The sequence below is a fragment of the Tympanuchus pallidicinctus genome, unplaced genomic scaffold, assembly GCF_026119805.1.
Source record: "Tympanuchus pallidicinctus isolate F22 unplaced genomic scaffold, pur_lepc_1.0 scaffold7, whole genome shotgun sequence".
Classification (NCBI taxonomy): Eukaryota; Metazoa; Chordata; class Aves; order Galliformes; family Phasianidae; genus Tympanuchus; species Tympanuchus pallidicinctus.
The window spans coordinates 17,434,151-17,453,478 of NW_026294791.1; the positions used below are offsets into that span (position 1 = coordinate 17,434,151).

The 19,328-nt window shown below is 37.8% G+C and overlaps 1 protein-coding gene across 7 annotated transcripts in view; it reads right to left on the reverse strand.

The window, feature by feature from the left end:
- PLPPR5 (phospholipid phosphatase related 5) overlaps positions 1-19,328 on the reverse strand; it is a 165,129-nt gene that overhangs the window by 47,951 nt on the left and 97,850 nt on the right. For all 7 annotated transcript variants that reach the window (XM_052665584.1, XM_052665583.1, XM_052665587.1 and 4 more), the window contains one exon: positions 11,680-11,754. In XM_052665584.1, the coding sequence (XP_052521544.1) occupies positions 11,680-11,754 (75 nt within the window). The remainder of the gene's footprint in view (positions 1-11,679; positions 11,755-19,328) is intronic.

Genomic DNA, 19,328 nt, shown 5'->3' on the forward strand with positions numbered 1-19,328 from the left:
ATTATTACTTACAAGTTCTTCACGGGCTAGAACAGAATATTTGGGATGCCAGAGGCACATTAAGTACCACCAGCCTGCACATCCTGAGAACTAAAGCCTGCATTAGCACTTCTACTACTATACTACCATGCTGTCAACTTAAAATACTAAAAAGTAATTTTTAAAAACAAAAATTAAAATTAAAAAAAAAAAAAAACAAACAGAACATGCTTTTGTCAATGCAAAAATGAAACACTGACATCTGAATGTCCTTAGAAAAAATATTTAATCTAAGCTAAGATAATCTTAGGAAAAACCCTCCTACTTAGAAAATTGTTACCACAACTATGAAGTTGTGATGGTTTCTAAATACGTTTTCAGTAAGTGCAGTATTTTACAAAATGTCTGCAAACCTGTTAATCTTTAGAATAATTGGTTCAATAAAAACAATACAAATTAGGAATAAGCATCCTCATCTCATTCACCCAGAATATCATCCTCTTTAACAACTCTTTGATGGTGGAACCTCCCATTCAAATGCAACCAGTAATACCTTGAATTACTGATGCAGCAGATTATGGAATCAGTAGCTGATATAAGCAGAGCACGCACTTACTCTGGTGCAGTAATCAAGTGGACAGAAATCACATGGGCCTACCCTATGCAATGTACTGTATGTATCTGTACAGTTAGAATTTATATATAATTCAAAATTAGTTCAGACGTTTGCACAATGCCTGAAGGTTTTATAGACCAATTCAAAAAATTCCCTCTACATATTACTGAATTTCACTCATTTGAATATGGCAGTCTTGCCATTCTACAGTTTGTCTTCTTCTGTACCTTTTTTTTTTTTTTTAACTGTAAATAGTGAGGCCAATTAATACAGCTTCTCATTTAAATATTCTGTATATCCACACTACAAGGATGTGCTTAAAGTAGATGTTTACCCACTCATCAAGATTCTGTATTGTATGAAAATTTTGTCCAAAAGTACATAAAAATGAAGAAATCCTCAATACATTCAGCCTCCTTTTTGTGGTTATGCTCTCACCCACAGTTTAGCCACCTGTAGTATAGTAGCATGCAGTGCTTTTAAGCAGGCAATAAACATTGCTCAGAGATGTGTGAGCAACAGCCAAAGTTGCTAGAGAGATTGCAGCACTTCTGGATTAAGTAACGGAGATCTGGTTTATCTGCAGGAAAATTCACATGAAATACCATCCTCTGTGTGCTTGTAAGATTTATGTCTTATAACTTGGACTCTACATGGACAAATCCAAGCTCTGATTTTTAAATCCCACTCTTAAATAGCATCCAAGAACTGCATAAAATAGTTAGACGGTCACAGTGGCAAGTCAGTACACAAGTATGAGGTCATCCTTCCGACACTGAGGATTCATCAGTTCAGAGGCAGGTGCATAGTAAAACTTGCACAGATATCTCACAGCATAGCCAGGCTTGGCCCTACACAATAGTATCATGAACAGGTAAATTATAAAGGACTCCAATGATAATTCCAAGCACAAGCTTGTATGTTAGATTAAATCAACCCACTTTCTAACTCTCTCTCAAAAGGGAAAGACAAATAGACTAATATCATAAATTATGCACAATAATCACTGCATACTTCCAGATCTCGTTATCGTTAAGTGTATGCAGGTCGTCCTGGCAGACATCCAATACACTCTTCGTTGTAGTTTCTACTGGGTAAGCTCGCAAGCAGTTGTGTGATAGAACGACTTATGTTCTTACAAATTATACTAGACACTTCTCATTAGCATTACACCTGAAATCACATCCCCAAGTTCCATCCCTTCATAAAATTAAAAGCATATGAAAAGCACAGAAAGAGGAATTTCAGGATATGCGTACTGTGTTTAAGTGGAGAAAGAAAAAGCCCACAGAATTTATTAAACAATTAAACACAAAATTCACTGCTACCAGAAGTCTGTCCAATCATGCTAGTAACAGAGATGACGATTCTCTTCAATTATTCTGAAACTTTACAATATCAAAAATACTTGAAGACCAATTCAAAATACTCATTGTTCAGGACACAGCTCATTTATACCCTCATACAGCCCTCACCACTCATGATCCTGAGAGCTACAAGAAACAAAGGTATTGCATGTTTCCATTCAACATGAGGACACTCACTCTACGTTCATGTTTTCATGAATCTCTGCTCTAAAAAATACCTTTTTTAGCTTGCTCTTGAGCATCCAGAAAAGGCTGAAAACTCAAGGAAGATGGAAACTTGAGACTGAATGACAAATATAGCTTCAAAGGCACAAAACATTCATATAACCCCGGAGTGCCATTGTCACCATACCAAGGATACCATTTCCCACAGTGGTTTTCCACCAAGCTACTGCTCATGCCTACTGCAGGACAGGCACCTCAGTACTTTGGGGAGCTCCCCCCTGCAGAATGCCATTTCCACAACATCCCTTTGGGCTCTGTGGCTAAACTCAGAGAAGGACTTACAGGGCAACCTCTACAAGGCATTAGGCCTGCCCATGCTGCAGGTAGTCAGAGAGCTTCTCTGAATTACTAGATTCTACACAACAACTGTTGCAGAAATCATCCATTTCCAGACATCCTTATACTTTTCGTTCCACAGGGTATCTTCATTCTTGGAGATATTCCAGACTGCACAAAGCTTGGAGCACCCTGACCTAATGTTGAAGTCAGCCCTGCTCTGAACAAGTGGATTACATGACCCCTAGGAATCCCCCAAGATCTATTTCTGGTATGATTCTCTGATAGCAAATTTACTACAACCTACAAATTTGTAATCTTTAGTCTTAATGACTACAATCCACTCTAGTGGTGATTCACTGCAATTACTGTAATTCATTTGATCATTATATTTAAAATCTAAAAATAGAACCATATTTTCTCTAACTTGGTGTCATGGTGTTATGATTTTTGTTACTGATATTCCTCATCATATAATGAACTGGGAGTTAAAGAGTTAATGCTTCAGCTCTAGGGATCATCAACACTTCCAGATATACCTGTCTCAGAAGACAAGGAGAACTATATATCCCTCTGGACTTCTTGTTTCCATTTTCCATTCAGAGGGAAAGATAAAACTGTTCACAAGTCACAAGACATCCCTTTCTGCTCGTCAGCAAATTTGACACGAGTTCAAATTACAGGTTTATCATGAGGAAATGCAGTAAGTGGGTATTCTGTAGGCTCCTACCAGAGCAGGATTAAAAGACAGCACCTCAACAGCTCACACAGCAGATAGCATCAGGCATGAGAGTAGGGCACTACAAAGAGAACTGGATTATGAGCAGACAGTATGACTTGGCACATTCAAGACCCTAGGCTGGGCAAGTGGCTGAGGGATGGGAAGGCCAGATTGCAGGAACAGAACCAAGGAACATAAAATATCTTTAGTATTTCTTTTTGGAGAGGCTCAATTGCTGCCTGCCAGAACTATTCCAAATATTTCTTCTTCATATGTCTATCTAGTGACTTTATTCTAATGGCCTTAAGGTATTATGCGGTTCTCCCTCACTTCACATTGCCAGAAGTTATCAGTTGTGGAAGAATCTAAGGTCCATTTACTTTGAATAGACTGGAATGTGGTAAAGCAGTAAATGCGAAGTACATCTCAAAAAAAGAGCGACGTTAAAATATTCTTAGCATTTGGTCTTTCACTCCCATAAGACTTCTGTTAATTTAGAGAAATTAAAAGCAGTCGGAGATGTAAGGACAGAACATAAGGGCTAAAGGATCAGATTCCCACTAAGACAGCACAAAAACTGAGATAGAGTGAAATGAAGTGGGTAGTTGCTAAAAAGATACAACCATCTTAGGACACATTGTTTTTATAGCATTAACCTCTTCATAGAGCAATGCTAATATTCAGCATACTAAATACTGCTTCTAAAGTAATCAGGACAGTATCCAAATGGGATTTAAGCAAGATATTTAGCTTATTAGGCATCCTGGTGTCCAGCATTTAATTTCATTAGGAGCATTGCAGTTAATGTTTCAGTTAGCAAATAAAAAGAAAAATTACCCCAGAGAAATTGCACAATTTCAAATTTGTCAATGTCCCAGTTGACATTGGCATGAGGTACACAGCTGACGTTAAAAGTAATTTTAGAAAAAAGTCCACCTGATGGTAACACAAAAACATGCATATCTTCCACACAAGTTTTAATCATACACTCACTATTCAATATGATAGCTCTCCTGCACTCATGTTGCAATTAGCAACCTCAGAAACAAGGGTAATGACAGCGTTGACACAGAGGAGATTCTGTCATAAACTCTTACCCGAAACAGAAGAAAAAAATAAAATGGGGGGACAAACAATCATTGCTTTTAATACACACCAATTTATTCCTACGTTGATAACTGTGTCCTACCAGATTTGTGTAATGAATAGATACTCCTTGATAATCTTTTCATTTCAGTTTTCACAAAAAACATCACTAGTGTGGGAGTTATGAAGAAATACAGAGCATTAAAACTTAAACCAACTGGAGTAGTTATGACAGACAAGTTCTTTATAAATACCAACACTTTCTGAAAATATCCCTACTTATACAAAAATATCCTCCAAAAAAAGGAATGTTCCTGTCCTACAAACACAGAACTCCTGGTTCCATCCCTTCTTCTGGCCAGAAGGAGTATTAAACCAAAGTACATTCACTCAATGCTAAGAATTTTCTTCTTCCTGTATTTCTCATGATCAAGGCTGGAAAAAACACTGCATCAGAGAGAAGAGCATCTGGAAGAATATGGAAATTTCTTCAGACTTCAAGACAATTCTGAATAAATTCATTCATGGATTAAGTTCCCCTAAGATTACCTCCCATGGATGCTGCTCTTCTTATCATCCCTTCTTTCTACCCTCTTGTGCTTTGATTTACTTCTTCAAAGTAAAAGAGGCATTAAAAGAAACAGGAGAAATTGCACCCTCTTTATTTTATTGACTACTCCAATTGCATTCATTACCAGCAGGTGAGGATTAATACAGAAGGGGAGCTAGCTCATTTCTGCATCACCTGGGGTGACTAACACAACCCACACATGCAGGACATTTACTTGCATCTGGTTCCCTGTTACACAAGTATTTAACAACATAAACGATGTCTACAGTGAAGTTACTTAGTAGGGTATTACTTTTTCATTGGAGCCAAGCTCAGAAATTGCCTGAGAATAAAGAACACTTACTGATTTACTGTGTTTTATCCATTTGGAAGAAGCACTAGCTTTTCAATGTTTATCTTGTCAGTAGAAGATATTGAAAAGTTTTATTAGCTCAATTAGTGCTTTTCATAAGCATCACTTCTTTCTCCTACACTTGCATTGCGCCCAGTGAATGATGGGTGTTAAAATGCCCTTTTCTGAATGTTTACCATCCTGTTAGATATGGTTAAAAGTTTATTTGATAGTGTCCCAAAGGATTAAAATGTGTTGCTTTTCTTGAAAAGAAAATACTACACAAATAGCCAAACCTTCCCTGCAGACTTTCTAACAGTGCACTACTGCTGCCTACAAATATGGAACAAATGCATATTGTGGTACACACATATTTCATAGTAAAATGTTACTAAAGTGAGCTACAGAAATTAGCAATTTAAAGGAAGTTGTGCAAGAATAACTCACATGAAGTAATTTCTACTCAAGAGCAATTTTAACAAACTGCAGTAAATACAGTCTGATCAACATTTGTCAATAACATACACAAGGCTCTCTGTGCAGGAAACTTTTCTGTTTCTGCAAAGGAAAAGAGTCTGTTGGAATGGAGGACTAACAAATTCTACAGAGGCGTTACCCTACAAGCACTTCATTAAACAAGCTGTATATAACATTCAGCAAAATTTTAAAAGGTCAAAAAACTTTTGTTTATTTGGTTTTGGCAGGGGGTTGTAGAAGGCAGTCAGTCATAAATCTATAGTGTCCTGGAAAAATTTAATGATAGACTGCCAGAGCAATTCACTTACTCCCTCCTTCAAAACTCATGCATTCCGCCAACACCACTTTGAAGAACTTCCTATAAAAGTCACTGAAAGCTATATTTTATAAGAGGGGTTTTCAGCTTTTTTTTTTTTTTTTTTTTTTTTTTTACTTTCTTCTTCCTAATTTCAATTCCAAAGATTCTGTATATTTAATCCTGTTCTGGTAGTTCTCATCTGTGTATGGTACTCAAAGCTCTGCATAGCTTTGTAACAGTTTTCATTTCCTTAAAACATCAAAAACCTGCTTTTTTATTACTATCAATGGGGTAGAGATGCTAACAGAATCTTGGTTCTTTGTGCAATTCCTTTCAGGATCTACATTTTGCATCCAAGTGGCTATGCAGAACATTAAGAGCTAAACCGTGGAGAAGAGAGCAAAAATAACAGTATTATTAGAACCAAATCTGCATGCCATTTTAATATTGTACTTCCTCGTTTATGTGCAGTTTCATTTCACACTGAAGCATAATGATACCAGGCATCTTGCTCCATATGAAAAATGGATAAGTCTTTGAATGGAAATAAATAAACACCAACAAATACACTTAAAGTCAGAAACGACACTATGACCTTGATTGTCTAAATGCAGGTTTTAGTATACATATTTAGTGAAACATGTCAAGGATCCAATGGGGAAAGAAAAAAAAGATTTAAAGATTTAAAGAGAAGATATATTTGAAAGTTAAAAAATAAAGATGCTTGATAAGTGATGGCTCTTAAGCCTGTACTTCAATGGAAGATGTGAAATGCTTTTTACTTCTTTCTTTTGTGGCATTTCAGCATCACCACAAATACATACAACTGCAGTTTACCTATTCATATGCAACTATTTTCTGCATCTTTCGCTAAGTATTTTACTGGCTGTAACTTTTAAGACTGTTGACAAGCTACTTAGGTATTGGAAGCCAGGAGAAGAAAGAAGAAATTTGTAGACTGTGAAAATTACACAAGAGAGATATGATACATAATGCTCCTCTTAGGCAGAAAATAAATCCTTAGAACCCAAAGGGTAAAGGAGAAACTCAGATTGACCTCCTACTGTTGAATCAGCCATAAATTGTCTGAGTCATCTTTATTCTCAGCTATGAGAAATCTCACAGTTCAATGGGGAATAAATTGCATAAAGAGCCCTGCAGAGTGCATAACCAAGACAAAGAAAAATGTCTGCCAGGATCATTTCAGAAGCATTAAAAAAAAAGCCACAGAAAAAACCCCAAACACTGCTGTATTGCCACTTCCCCAGTAAAGACTGAAAAAAAAGACAAAGCCACAAAACCTGTCAGTATAGCTAAGCACAGTTCAGGGCTGCATGCTAAGAATGTGGAAGTCCATTATGCAATAAGGTAAGTTCTTCACAAAATTTAGAGTGGTAGTTTATGAATGCAGCTCTGCTATCTGAAGTACAGACATCAGTAACAGTCTCACAGATGCATACATTAAAGGATCTGCCCACTTCCAGAATTAGAGACATTCTAACCCCTGTGTTCAAAAAGGCAATTTTGGTAATTTCTAGAGGTGAATACAGGATGAAAGAATAACATCTCTTAAAATTTACATCTACAGGGTACATTTATATGCATAACTGGAGGTGGAAAAAGAAAACAAAAGATAATATCAATTGTCATATTGTGCGATTCTGTTTAAATAGCACCACTTAATGTTTTTCATAGAATACCTAAATCTAAAACCACAGAGGTTTACAAGAACAGCAGAAGTTTGAATCTGGTGTTACTAAGTCTTTTAAGAAGGAAAAAAAAACCTGGTCTCAAAGTAAAATTGAAAAGTGAGTGCTCTTGGGCAGTAACTGGCCTTAAGAATCTACATTTATAGTCTGTCATCAATTGGTATTGCATGGGAAACTAACTTTCGATACTGCAAGGATTTGAGGAGATTATTTTCAAAATCTGATGCTTTTTTAAATGGGAAAATTGCTAGAAAGAAAAAAATAATGAAGCAACATCATAGGAATTCAACATCTGATAGAAAAAAATAAGAACAAGAGAGACTGCATAAATAATGCCTTAAACTAGCAGAAGCTCTTGACAATAACAGGAAATAACAAATGTTTACACAGCTCGGGTTCTGCCATACACATTCAGCTTTTGAGCTTTCAAAGTCTTACAGAATGTATATTTTTTCCTCCAGCTTAGGTAGTTGGATTGAGACTCCAAATCCCATCCACTAGGATCAAGCAATAAAAGCAGGGCTCATTGCTTTGAATAGTGCTAATGAAGGTATCTGGAAAAGATGACAGAATACCCAGGTGCACGTTCTCAATAAATTTGTGAGTTGAAGAGGACAGATGTTTTCTGAACAGTTGACAGCAGTAGCTTATGAGACTGCTCTGCAGAGAAAAGCTAACATTTTGAAAGGTGTAGAGCTTAATATCACCAGAAGAATGAAGTCTGTTGAGACTGCTTTTCATACTACTGGAAGTTTCTGTACATCTTTAGATCTTTTTTCTCATTAGGTTAGAAATAAGTTAGAAACAAGTTAGGGGAAAAAATCTACTATGAAGTAACCTTTGCTACAAAGACCAAGTGAATAGAAACTAGCTCTAACAAGTACAATATCATCTGTTAGTCTGCTAACTATCAACTATTGAAATCTGTCGAAATGCAGCTGCTTAGCAGAGTTGAGCCAGTGATTGAGAGCAAGCTCTAAGTGTAAAAAAACTTAGTCTTCTTTGTTGCAAGAGAAACACTACACCTGGCATTCCTCTAATGTTAATCACTCTGATCTTCACCTTTTCTTTTCCTTCTAACCTGCAGGCTGCTCATGAAAAAGTCATGTTCTCTGCAAAGAGAACCTGGCTAACATGTAATGTAAATATTCCCTGCTGCTGTTTCCAGCCAGCATCTTCAAGTCTTTTAGGGCTGAGGTACTGACTTTCACTTAGCCTTCAGCCAGGGCTTGGCCAGGCAGAGAGGTGAGCATGGGCAAAACTGTGCAGAGCATGCAGCTGAGACTAACTCCCTGTCACTGCCAGTGAGCTCAGGGGAGTGTGCTGCCAAGACACAAGTGGCACAGAGAGCAACAGCACTTCAGATGTTCCAGTGAAAAGCAAGATAGAATTTGCATATAGTCTTGCGTTATATTTGGTATCCCCTTAAGACCTGCTCAAATACCTAAGAAATAAAGGCTAACAGCTTTCCAGGAAAAGTAATTTTTACTTTTTCTCACACAAAACAAACTCTTGAAGTACAGGCTGGGAAGTTACACAGAGCTTAGCTGTTAATGCGCCCCTGCATTCTTAGAAAAACATTACAGACATCAGGTCTCCACAAGAAGACAATCACCACCAAAGGACAGTCACTACCACTGGCACCTGGTGGTTGCTGTTCCCTTGTATCAGCAGAGAGGATTTGGTTGCATGGTTGTGGATACTTGAATCCTCATTCAACAACTTGTTTTGCTCTCCAGCTACCACATAAGCAAATTACAATTGCTTTCTTACTATGTTTTTGATGCATGCGGTTTGGCTAACTTCTGCTATGGAAGTAAAGAACATACCATGAGACTTTAAAAGAAAAGCTAAGACATCTCACAGACCTTCCTTCTCATCACCCAAATGCCTTGACTTAGGTGCTCAGATGATACTACATACTTAGCTTATCCAGATGCTTTAAGAAAAAACTGTAGCTGATACATATCTGGAGCACCTTTTCTACCCTGGGTAGCCATGCTAATAAATGATTATAAAGTACTGCTACTGCATACCTGTTCTTCTCTTCTATCTGTGTATCTTACCAGAAGTGGGCATAGAACAGTTCTTTAGACTTTACAACTGATGAAGCAGAACATAAATAAGGTTGAATGCTCCCTCCAACATTCAAGAATGGAAATCATGTCACCTTGATACCCATTTATAGATTTGGATGTTCTTTACTGTCTTCCCAGTGACTTCTATGACATAAACTTATGTAATAGTACCATGACAACATCAGGTTTTTGGATCTTTTAATGCAGTTAAATTTCATATAGAAATCATCCACTCTGATGCTGTCTCAGTGTGACATAGCACAGGCAAAAAAAGCCAGTGGATCCACAGTGATTTGTGTCACAGTGGATCACAAACATTACTTGAAAAGAGTGAACATAAATTGCCAAGCTACAATATTAGCTGAAGTGATGTGACAGAAATAATACCATGCAATGAAGCAATTTCCTATTCACATGGAAGCAACTTCTACTTCCAAAATGTGCAGATAAAAAGAAATAATCCAACATTTCATGAGTTTAACTTAAGTCACAATTTCTACGCCTCTCACTTTTCCACAGCATGTTGCTATATTGTTATTGATATCATCCTTTCTCTGATTACCAGATGTCTCTAAGTGTATTATCAGGGCATCCCACAGTAACCAGTGCTGGCTTCCCAGAACTAGTTGTAGATGTCTTGCTACCCTTCTCCTTACCTCATATCACAGAACTTGTGTGACTACAGTATAATAAGAAACTCACATCTAAATGCTTGCATAAGATTTTCCACTGGGGCTGAAGGGCTATATCAGCCATCATCACATAGATGTTTGCAAGCAGTGTGCTCCCGGCCACACTCAGATATGGCTGTGCAGCATCCTTATCCATATCTTTGCGGGATCTAACCCAACTAAGCTAGTTTTAGCACAGTTTGGTTAGCAGTTGTCATTCAGTCATGGAAGCCACTCTGAAAAACCGCACACGTGGCAAGTTCTATTGAATTCTTGGTGGGGCTGAGTGATCCATCCTAAAGCGGCTCAAAGAGTGCCCAACAGACCTACGCCATGCTGCAGCTCCAGCTCCACTGCAGGGCAGGTGTAATTGGAGCTGTGTCTGCTTTAATTAATTAAATTGAGAATAGTCTCAAAAATAAGATCAAGATTAAAGGAAAGTGTTTCAAATGGAGCTCAATACTCAATATGCATTATTCCCAAACGTCTCTGTAACACTGCAATGCAATGGGAAGCACAGTAATGACAGCAGAGTAGCAAAGCCCTAGGCAGCAACAAGAGAGGACTTCCTCAAACACAATAGCCATAGGCACAGAAACAAAGAAGCTGTTCACCTTCAGAAGGCTTCACATACACAAGGATGTCCAGCAAGATGCCCTTACCTCCATTGCCAGTCCTTAAATGAGGTCTGGAAAGGGGCGAATCCTGGCTTCAGCCCTTCTAGTTACTCAGGGGCATTACATGCACCTGAGCTCCCCTGGATTGGCCCTGCCTTCCCACCAGGTGCTCAATCACTGCTTCAAGTTGTGACTTAGCATTTCTGCTATAGTCTCTCATTCCTTACAGACTGAAAGACTTTGAACAACCACTATAACATTCTGTTCTACCGCTCCTCATCTTTAAGATTGATAAATGAAACATCTTCCATACTGAGTATTATTAACAAGCCCTTTCCACCAATATCCATAAGAGTCCAGCTCAGAGGTACTTCACTCTGTTGGATTCTGGAACTTCAGAAAGTTAAATCCACGTAAAATTAAATTGTAGAGTTAAAGACCCCTTTTCACATGGCCTCTCATGAAAGCACTGAGAAACAGTTACAGGGACTACAATTTTATTCACAACTGCAAAAAAAGAGATTGACAACTAACAGATAACAGTCCATATTGAAATAAACATAAATACATTGATAAATATAAATCAATTGCTACTAATAGCATTTCCTTCAAAAATACACCCTAAATACTTAGCAATTTATCTACAGTTTGTTTTACCTCCAGTAGAGTGAAGCATGGCAATGCCGTGTGGTTTCTCTGAGATGCATGCCTGCTGTTTGTAATCATGTTCATCTGTGAAGAGAACAAAACTATATTACATCCACCTGTAAGAAGCCAGCACTGCTGAGAATAGCGTGCCCACAACAGACTATAATAGGCCTGAATAGAACATAAGCATATCAAAATAAGAAATGGTGAGAAATACAGCAGAGTAAAGGACTGCACGTATCGTTCTTTTTTTTCTGGTATGAGGGAGTTTCAAGTTAACTTAGATTTTACTATTATACTAAACTGATTCCAGCCATTTTTCTCCTAAATAAGAGTACCTATGCAATGATTTGCACATAAAATTTTTTATTCACATCCCTACTTAATTCAACCTCTTCTATTTCCAAACAGATATTTTATCTCTTTTCAGCAGAGTTTTTCTAGGTTTCACTGACTTCAAAGAAATTGAAGCATGCTCTTAAAGTTTATGTTACAGGGCTTTGTTGAGGTGCATTAACTGAATGAAGGCTTAAAAGTTTTCAGTTTACCAAGCTTCTACAGAAGCACGAGAACACAGAACTACAGTGAATTACCAAGCTGTGAAGTCATGTCTCACAATCACAACACAGTAGATTTCTGGTTCTAGAGGATCCACAGACTATTTATTCTTAATATCACAAATACAAACAATGTCATAGTTCCTTAAAAACGAAACAAGAACAAAAACAAACCTAACCTGCAGTCAAAGAAAGGAAAAAAAAAAAAAAAAAAAAAAGCTATGACTGCTTAGAAGAAAATCCTGCAGAGCTAATCTCTGCTGCAGAAAAAGATGAGCAGAAGCCACACATTGTAAATACGATGCTCCTAGGAGCCAGCCCATGAGTCCAATAGTAAGTTAACTAAAAATCTCAGGAGGAGTTAGCATCTTTGAGAACTAAAAACATGCTTTTATGTGCTAGGCAGCCCTTTGAGATCTCTCTTTCTTAAAATAAATGAATAAAATAATTGCTTTGATTAAAATTGGTGCTTTAAATATTAAATAAAAATAAATTCTCTCTCCTGTCTTCCCAAGGATACAAAAAGAATCATTTAGCTTTCTCTTGTTTTTCTCAGCTGTTACCCATTACTGTTCATTCCTATCTAATCACTCTTTTCTATGATCTCTCCTTCCTGTCTCCCTGTGTTTCTCCTCCAGTTTCCTTTCTCTTAAACTTTTTCCTCATTCTTCTCCCCTCACATATCACATCCATCTCCCTGCTTCTCCATTTCTCTCTTCTGTGCCTCTCCCAAATCCCTCTTTGATTTCCCTTCTGGTGTATCAGTCAGCCGCAACCAACTCCTCTTTAACTTCTGCCTCTGGACTTCCCTCATCTTGTGCTCTGCCCGTATATGTGTATTTCATACAGGTCTCAGCCATACAGGCTGATGCTTCCAAGCAACACTGGGAAAATACACACTGTTGTGTGTGTCCAGTCCAGCCTTAGCAGTGTGCTGAGCAAGTAGGATGCCCCCTCCTCTCACAGATATGGCTAGGGAGCATGACACAGGGCTTCCATCCCATGCATCAGTAAAATGTGGAGACAGAGATACTGTTCTGCTCAGTGAGAGTTGTGCTTGCACCAACTGGGGTCTCCTTGGGAGCTGTTAACTCATCAGCTGGGACCTGTCAATCCAAACATTTTTAGCACAGTCTTTGGTGCTATCAAACACAGCAGTAATTTTCTGTATTCAACTTGTGTTTACTCATAGCAACAAAAAAGAAAATGCTCCATTAACAAGCAGTATGGCACATCTTGAAATCGCTCAGACTGTTAAAGGCTGAACTTATTTATCAAGCAAATAGAAGATGATGGCTCTGCTATTAATCAATTTATTTGTATGTATCCCAGGGCAAACTCTATGGTCATATTCCACTGGATTTAAATTTTCACTTGGTGAGTCCCAGGGACTTACTGACGCTCATAACACTTAATGCTTATATTATATAAGCATTAATACTGTATACAGGGATGTGCATGCACAGCTATGTAGATTGGGCTACAGGCTCAGCTCAAAGAGATGTCAACATAGCAGTTATTTATTACTTATTGAGAAGTTGAGAGCACACTGAAGAGACTAGAACAAGCTCTGGGCATTAAGGACCAATAGGTAGCTGCTCTTCAGCTGTTACCTCAGGAATAAGAATAAACAAAGATTCCTCTTCTCCAGCACACTACCACAAGAGAGACACATTTTCGCTCATGTCACTTAAGTACTGCAGCTCTGTGATAGCCAATGCCTAAAACTCTCAGCGCACCAAAATGAGGATGAACTGTAGACCCTGTGGTGTATCCCAAAGCTTCCTTTTCTGTAACATGGAGGCAGACACTTGCTGAAACACACACATACCATATGTGAAATTGCCTTTCCACAGTTTGTTGCTATGGATCTGGAGGAAGATGAGTAAACCCAAATGAGACATCAATAAGCCACCTGTGAAAGCATGGCAGAAATGCTACAAGCATCCCTATAAATAGATCTCAGAAAAGAGCTCCTTCTGTTTTAGTAATAGGAAATCTCTTCTTGTAACTAGTTACTAGGCAGCCTATGAAACAATTACTCTGGCAGTAACCCACTGTATGCATTAGCATGCCTGCCTCCAGCTGCTGTTCTGGGGAAGATGCCTAACCACAGTCTACAGGATCAGTTCCCCAGACAAGCCTGCCTTTGCCACACGCCATAACCAGTCTGCCTTGCTGCTAAACAAGGGAGTCATACTCATATCTGTGCTCTCTCTCCCTTTTTTGGAAAAAATACTGTGGGCACACGCTCTCAGGAGGAGCTCAGGCCAGTAGAGTGTGCCTGAGGGACAGCATCTCTGCAACCTGGAACGAAGGCTGCTTATGAGCCACCACTAAGTTTTCCACATAAAATGAACTCAAGCATCTTCCACTCTGAAAAGAAGTCCCCAGATTTACTCAAATCTTTATTACTTGTTTTATCCATTTACTGCCACTTGTACAAATGTTTTCTCCCATATCCTTCTTCTGGTGAAAGTCAGCCTGAAGAAAATTTGGGAACCTGGTATTGCCCACCTTGCACAGCTTGTTATACATGTGCCAAAAGTTGGAAGAGACCCACAAAAAAAAAAAAAAAAAAAAAAAAAAAAAAAACACCAAATCCAATCCCTGGTTCCACACAGGACCACCCATTATTTGAAGCCTATGTCAGGGACCAGTGCCAAATGCTTCTTGAATTCTAGCAGCTTAGTACTGTGACCACTGCCCTAGGGAGTCCTTTTCAGTGCCCAGTATCATAGTTGTGTATTCCTTCCTTCCTGTAACTCTTCCTCCTCTTACTGGGAGTTTTTGTTTTGGTTTCATTTTCAGGTCTGTTCCCCCACCCCCCACAAAGGTTTCACCTACTTTCCTAATCTTCCAGCTGGTAGTTTCAGTAAGACAGCACCAGAAGATATCATGATCAAATACCTGGGAAATATACGGCAGTAACCTCCTGAATGATAGCATGAAAACAGGATATTTTCACCCTCAGAGAATTGTTCCATCTGAAGGAAGGCGATATGCTCTGCATAACTGCCTAGAGCTCTGGCTGCAGAGGTGTTTAAAATGAAAGAGACAGGGTCTTATTGTATCTGGAGTCAATAATGAAACAAAAATGCTACACAAACATGGCTTCTATGCTGTGTTTGGTCTGTTACTTATCTATTTTCAGTTTTATAAATGGTACTTGTCAGTATAAATCTTATGTCTTCTACTTTTTTTTTTATTAAAGGGAATTTGTGCACACTTTTAAGAATGTTTTAATGGTAGGAAAAACCACTGGATTCTGACATGCAGCAAGATAGTGGTATGAGTGTGCTAAAGGAGATTGCAACCTAATGATGCAATTTGCAGACCTTTATGCACATACGTAGCATTCATTTAAGAACACATTTGGTGCATTTGGACAATTAACCAAAATTTCCTATTGTTTTGAGACACTGAATCGTGCACAACAACAACAATCAGAATGTTACTAGATTGAAAATAATGCTATAGTCTAATCAGGTTTCACCTTATTCCCAGAAACCATTATTAGTAAACATTAATGAACAATAGGAAGGACAAATGAAGAAATCCTATTAGCTTTATGACGGCAATTTGAAAATAAGGTGCTTAACTGTAATATCTTGGCATCTATGCAACCGCAATATTTCTCACTTTGTTCCACATGAATCGATTCAACTGTGGTTTTGCTTTGCTCTATGTTAATTCCCACCAGCCTAAGTACTTCAGAAATTCATCATTAATACTGCAATTAAATGACAAACTACTTCTTGCAGTAAAATAAAAAACAAACAAACAAACAAACAAAAAACTTGAATGAATTTGTCAAGTCCCAAAGCAAGTTCCTCCATGGCAAAGCTTCCATAAAATCAATGCTATCTGCCTGCTCATCCACACAGTAAATGTTGCATATTGAAAAAAATATATACATAGCTCTGGGAAAAGCAGAAACTGTCTTCTGCAAATCTCAGGGAGACCTACAGGTCTCCTGGGTTTCCCTGTAACATAGTCTCTCTCTTTTTCAATAGTAAATGCTAAGGAATGTGACTCAGCCAACAAATTTTTACAAACCATCTTTCTCTTAAAAAACAATTTCAAAAAAATACAAATGATCTTTCTTTCAGGCTCCAGATCTGCCAGAGTAAGCAAAGAGCCAATTCTCTCCAGTAGAAAAATTTTATTGATCTCCTAAGATTATTGTAGCAAAAATATGTAGAACACAGCTCATACTGACAGTCAAGATGCTGGAGAAATATCTGCTGTTTCCGGTAACTAAGACACAGAACAAAAAAAATCAAAATCAACATTTCAATGCACATCCAAAAGCGAAGTGTGAAGTGAACGAAATCTAAACTACGTGAAAGTAGGCTGCTATCATCTGAGAGCAAAAAGAACAATTGCAAATCACTGTGGTGAGAGCAAGCAAATGCATGTAACTGTTTTGCTACTTGAAAATTAGTAAGTGCTACTAACTGGTGAATCTTCAGTCATGAACTTCATGACATCTTTCCCTCTGAAGCTTGAGCAATTCCTCTGCCACTTCCTCCAAATACCTTTCCATCTCACAAAAGTATTAATCTATAACCAAAACAATCTATAACCACTGTGTCATCTGTCAGGCCCTCAAAGATTACCAAGAGACAGCAAAATCTAGGTGGAGAGTAAATAAAGTGCAGAACAGAACATTATGAGTGTTGGGGGCACAATCACCATCATATTTGCCCCAGTGATTTCTAATATGTTGTACAAATGAATCCAATTTCTTCATTCACTGCTGGACTTCTGATGAGTGTGCACATGTAACAATACTGAGATCTAAATGATGCACCCTTATCTTGAAATATATAAGAATGAGTTAAAAAAAAAATCAAACAACTGTGAAACAAACAGTTGAAATGGTACTGGGAGGAAATCTTATTACTTCAAGAGATGAAAGCTAAAACTGAGAGAAACTATATCCTTCTGCTTTTTAGATTATATGCTGTTTGAAGATTAATATTAGGAGGACCTATAAGTCTGTCAAACAGCAAATCAAAATCTCCCACAGGACTTTAAATAGTAAGAAGTGTTATCAGGAAGAAGAGGATTCGCTGGATTATGTTTTAGTGATAGGATTTAAGTTTGCCCAACAAGCTGCATTATCAGAAATAACAAGGTCATTTTTATGTTAACAAGATGAAGGAAGAATGTACTTACTTTGCAAACAGGCAAATTAATATGGAATTAACCAATGAAAGAGTTTCACAAATTGACTCATTTGTGAAATCAAGGCAAATCTTAATCCTGTAGTTTTGCATTAAAAAAAATAAATAAATAAATAAATAAAAAAGACTCCTCTACTGAACGAAGGAGCAAAATCCTGTGCTGACATGAAGTTCCAGCTGACATGAGTGTAGCAATGACTGCCCACCATAAGAGCAGAAAGTACTTCCCATTCAGAAAGCGTATACAAAAACACCTTCCCACGGTTAGGCAGCTGACTGCAGGAATCTGCAGGGAGACACGACAGAAATAGTTGTAACGTAACCATCTGGAATAATTCCCCATATAGACCCTAGAATAGCTTGTTGTCTTCACCTTTTTCTCTTTTAGAATCAAAATATTCAGATACATAGAACTTTTAAAATAGTCTTGCTGGGCATTCAGGAGCAGATTAAGAGGCAAGACTAAATCAACTACAACCAATGTAGGAGGGATGAATGACAGAGGCCATGATAGAGGGAAGCAACATTGTATCTGCCTTAAACACAGCACAAACGAGTCTTGTGTCCCAAAAGTCCTGAAGAAATAACTAAAAAAATAAAGTAGGTATGAGACTTTAGACCATTTTTCTATTACAAGGTTCACCTCCACCTTGTACCAAACAGAAGTTACTTCACGTACCTCCCTATATGTGATTTTTGCAAGGAAAATATCACCTACTCTGATGATCACCAAAAGTACACACAAAGGAGAAGCAAAAGTAACTTTTGGGAACCTGAGCCTAACAATACTGGTTTTCTTCCCAGTGTTTAACTGCTGCTATTCGTTAAACTGTATCTTACAATGTGTTGAGTACTTTCCTCCTGTGAATATGTACGCAAATTCTGTACTGACAAGAGGATGTGATGCTATTGCAGATGGGAGAAGATGCAGTTTTTCCTAAATTAAAGAGATGCACTATATCACCAATGAGAGTCTCTATGTCACTGCAGCAATCCGATTATCATCTTTTTCTCATTTAGATCAGTATGATAGAACTTAGCACCTATAAGTCTCTATAAACTATTCCTTTACATTCCATTTAGTTTTTCTGTTTCCTTCCAGCCAAATAAGTCAGTTCTCCTCATGCAGCATTTTAGACTTGGCATTATTTCTGAATAGATAAAATTCACTGACAATTCTCAACCCCTGAATAAGACCTAATTTATGTATAACACCATGTGTAAAGAGACAAACTTCATAGATCATAACCATGGAAATCATTTTTATACTTCATTAAAACAGAGCAATTCTGGAGAACTTAAAATTTTACTGCACAATTATAAAGATCCCTCTTAGCTTATTAATAGCTTTTCTCTTTTTTTTCTTCCTCTGAATCACCATTCATTAAATAAACACATATATACATACAAACTCACAGTAAAAATCTTAAGGAATGAAAGGAAAAAAACATGAACTTTTTTCACAGGGAAAATGTAATTGCAGACCAGTAGGTGGAGGTGTATGAGCCAACTAGCAAGTTGTTCTGGGCCTGCCTGAGCACTGCCTCCACAGGCCTTCACTGCAGACTTTCACAGACCCCTCAAATAAATTCACAGATTTCACATACAAAGATGAAATAGAAACTGTATGGTGAGTTTGTGTTTTTCAGTAATATAATGTATTTGGGCAACTGGGATACCTCAGTAGGGACAGGTGCAAGTCACAAGATACAATGCCTTCTAAATAACAAAATGCTCACAGGAGAATACGGCCATACTGTAACTTTAGACCTTTAGAACAGAAAACATAACTACAGCACGTGTATAAGAAGGTCATCGCAGTTTTGTGCTGTGGATCTACCCATGAAAGATTAATTTTATAAGTATGTCATTGCAGCCAGTGATTCAGAAGTAGAACACTTCCATCTGG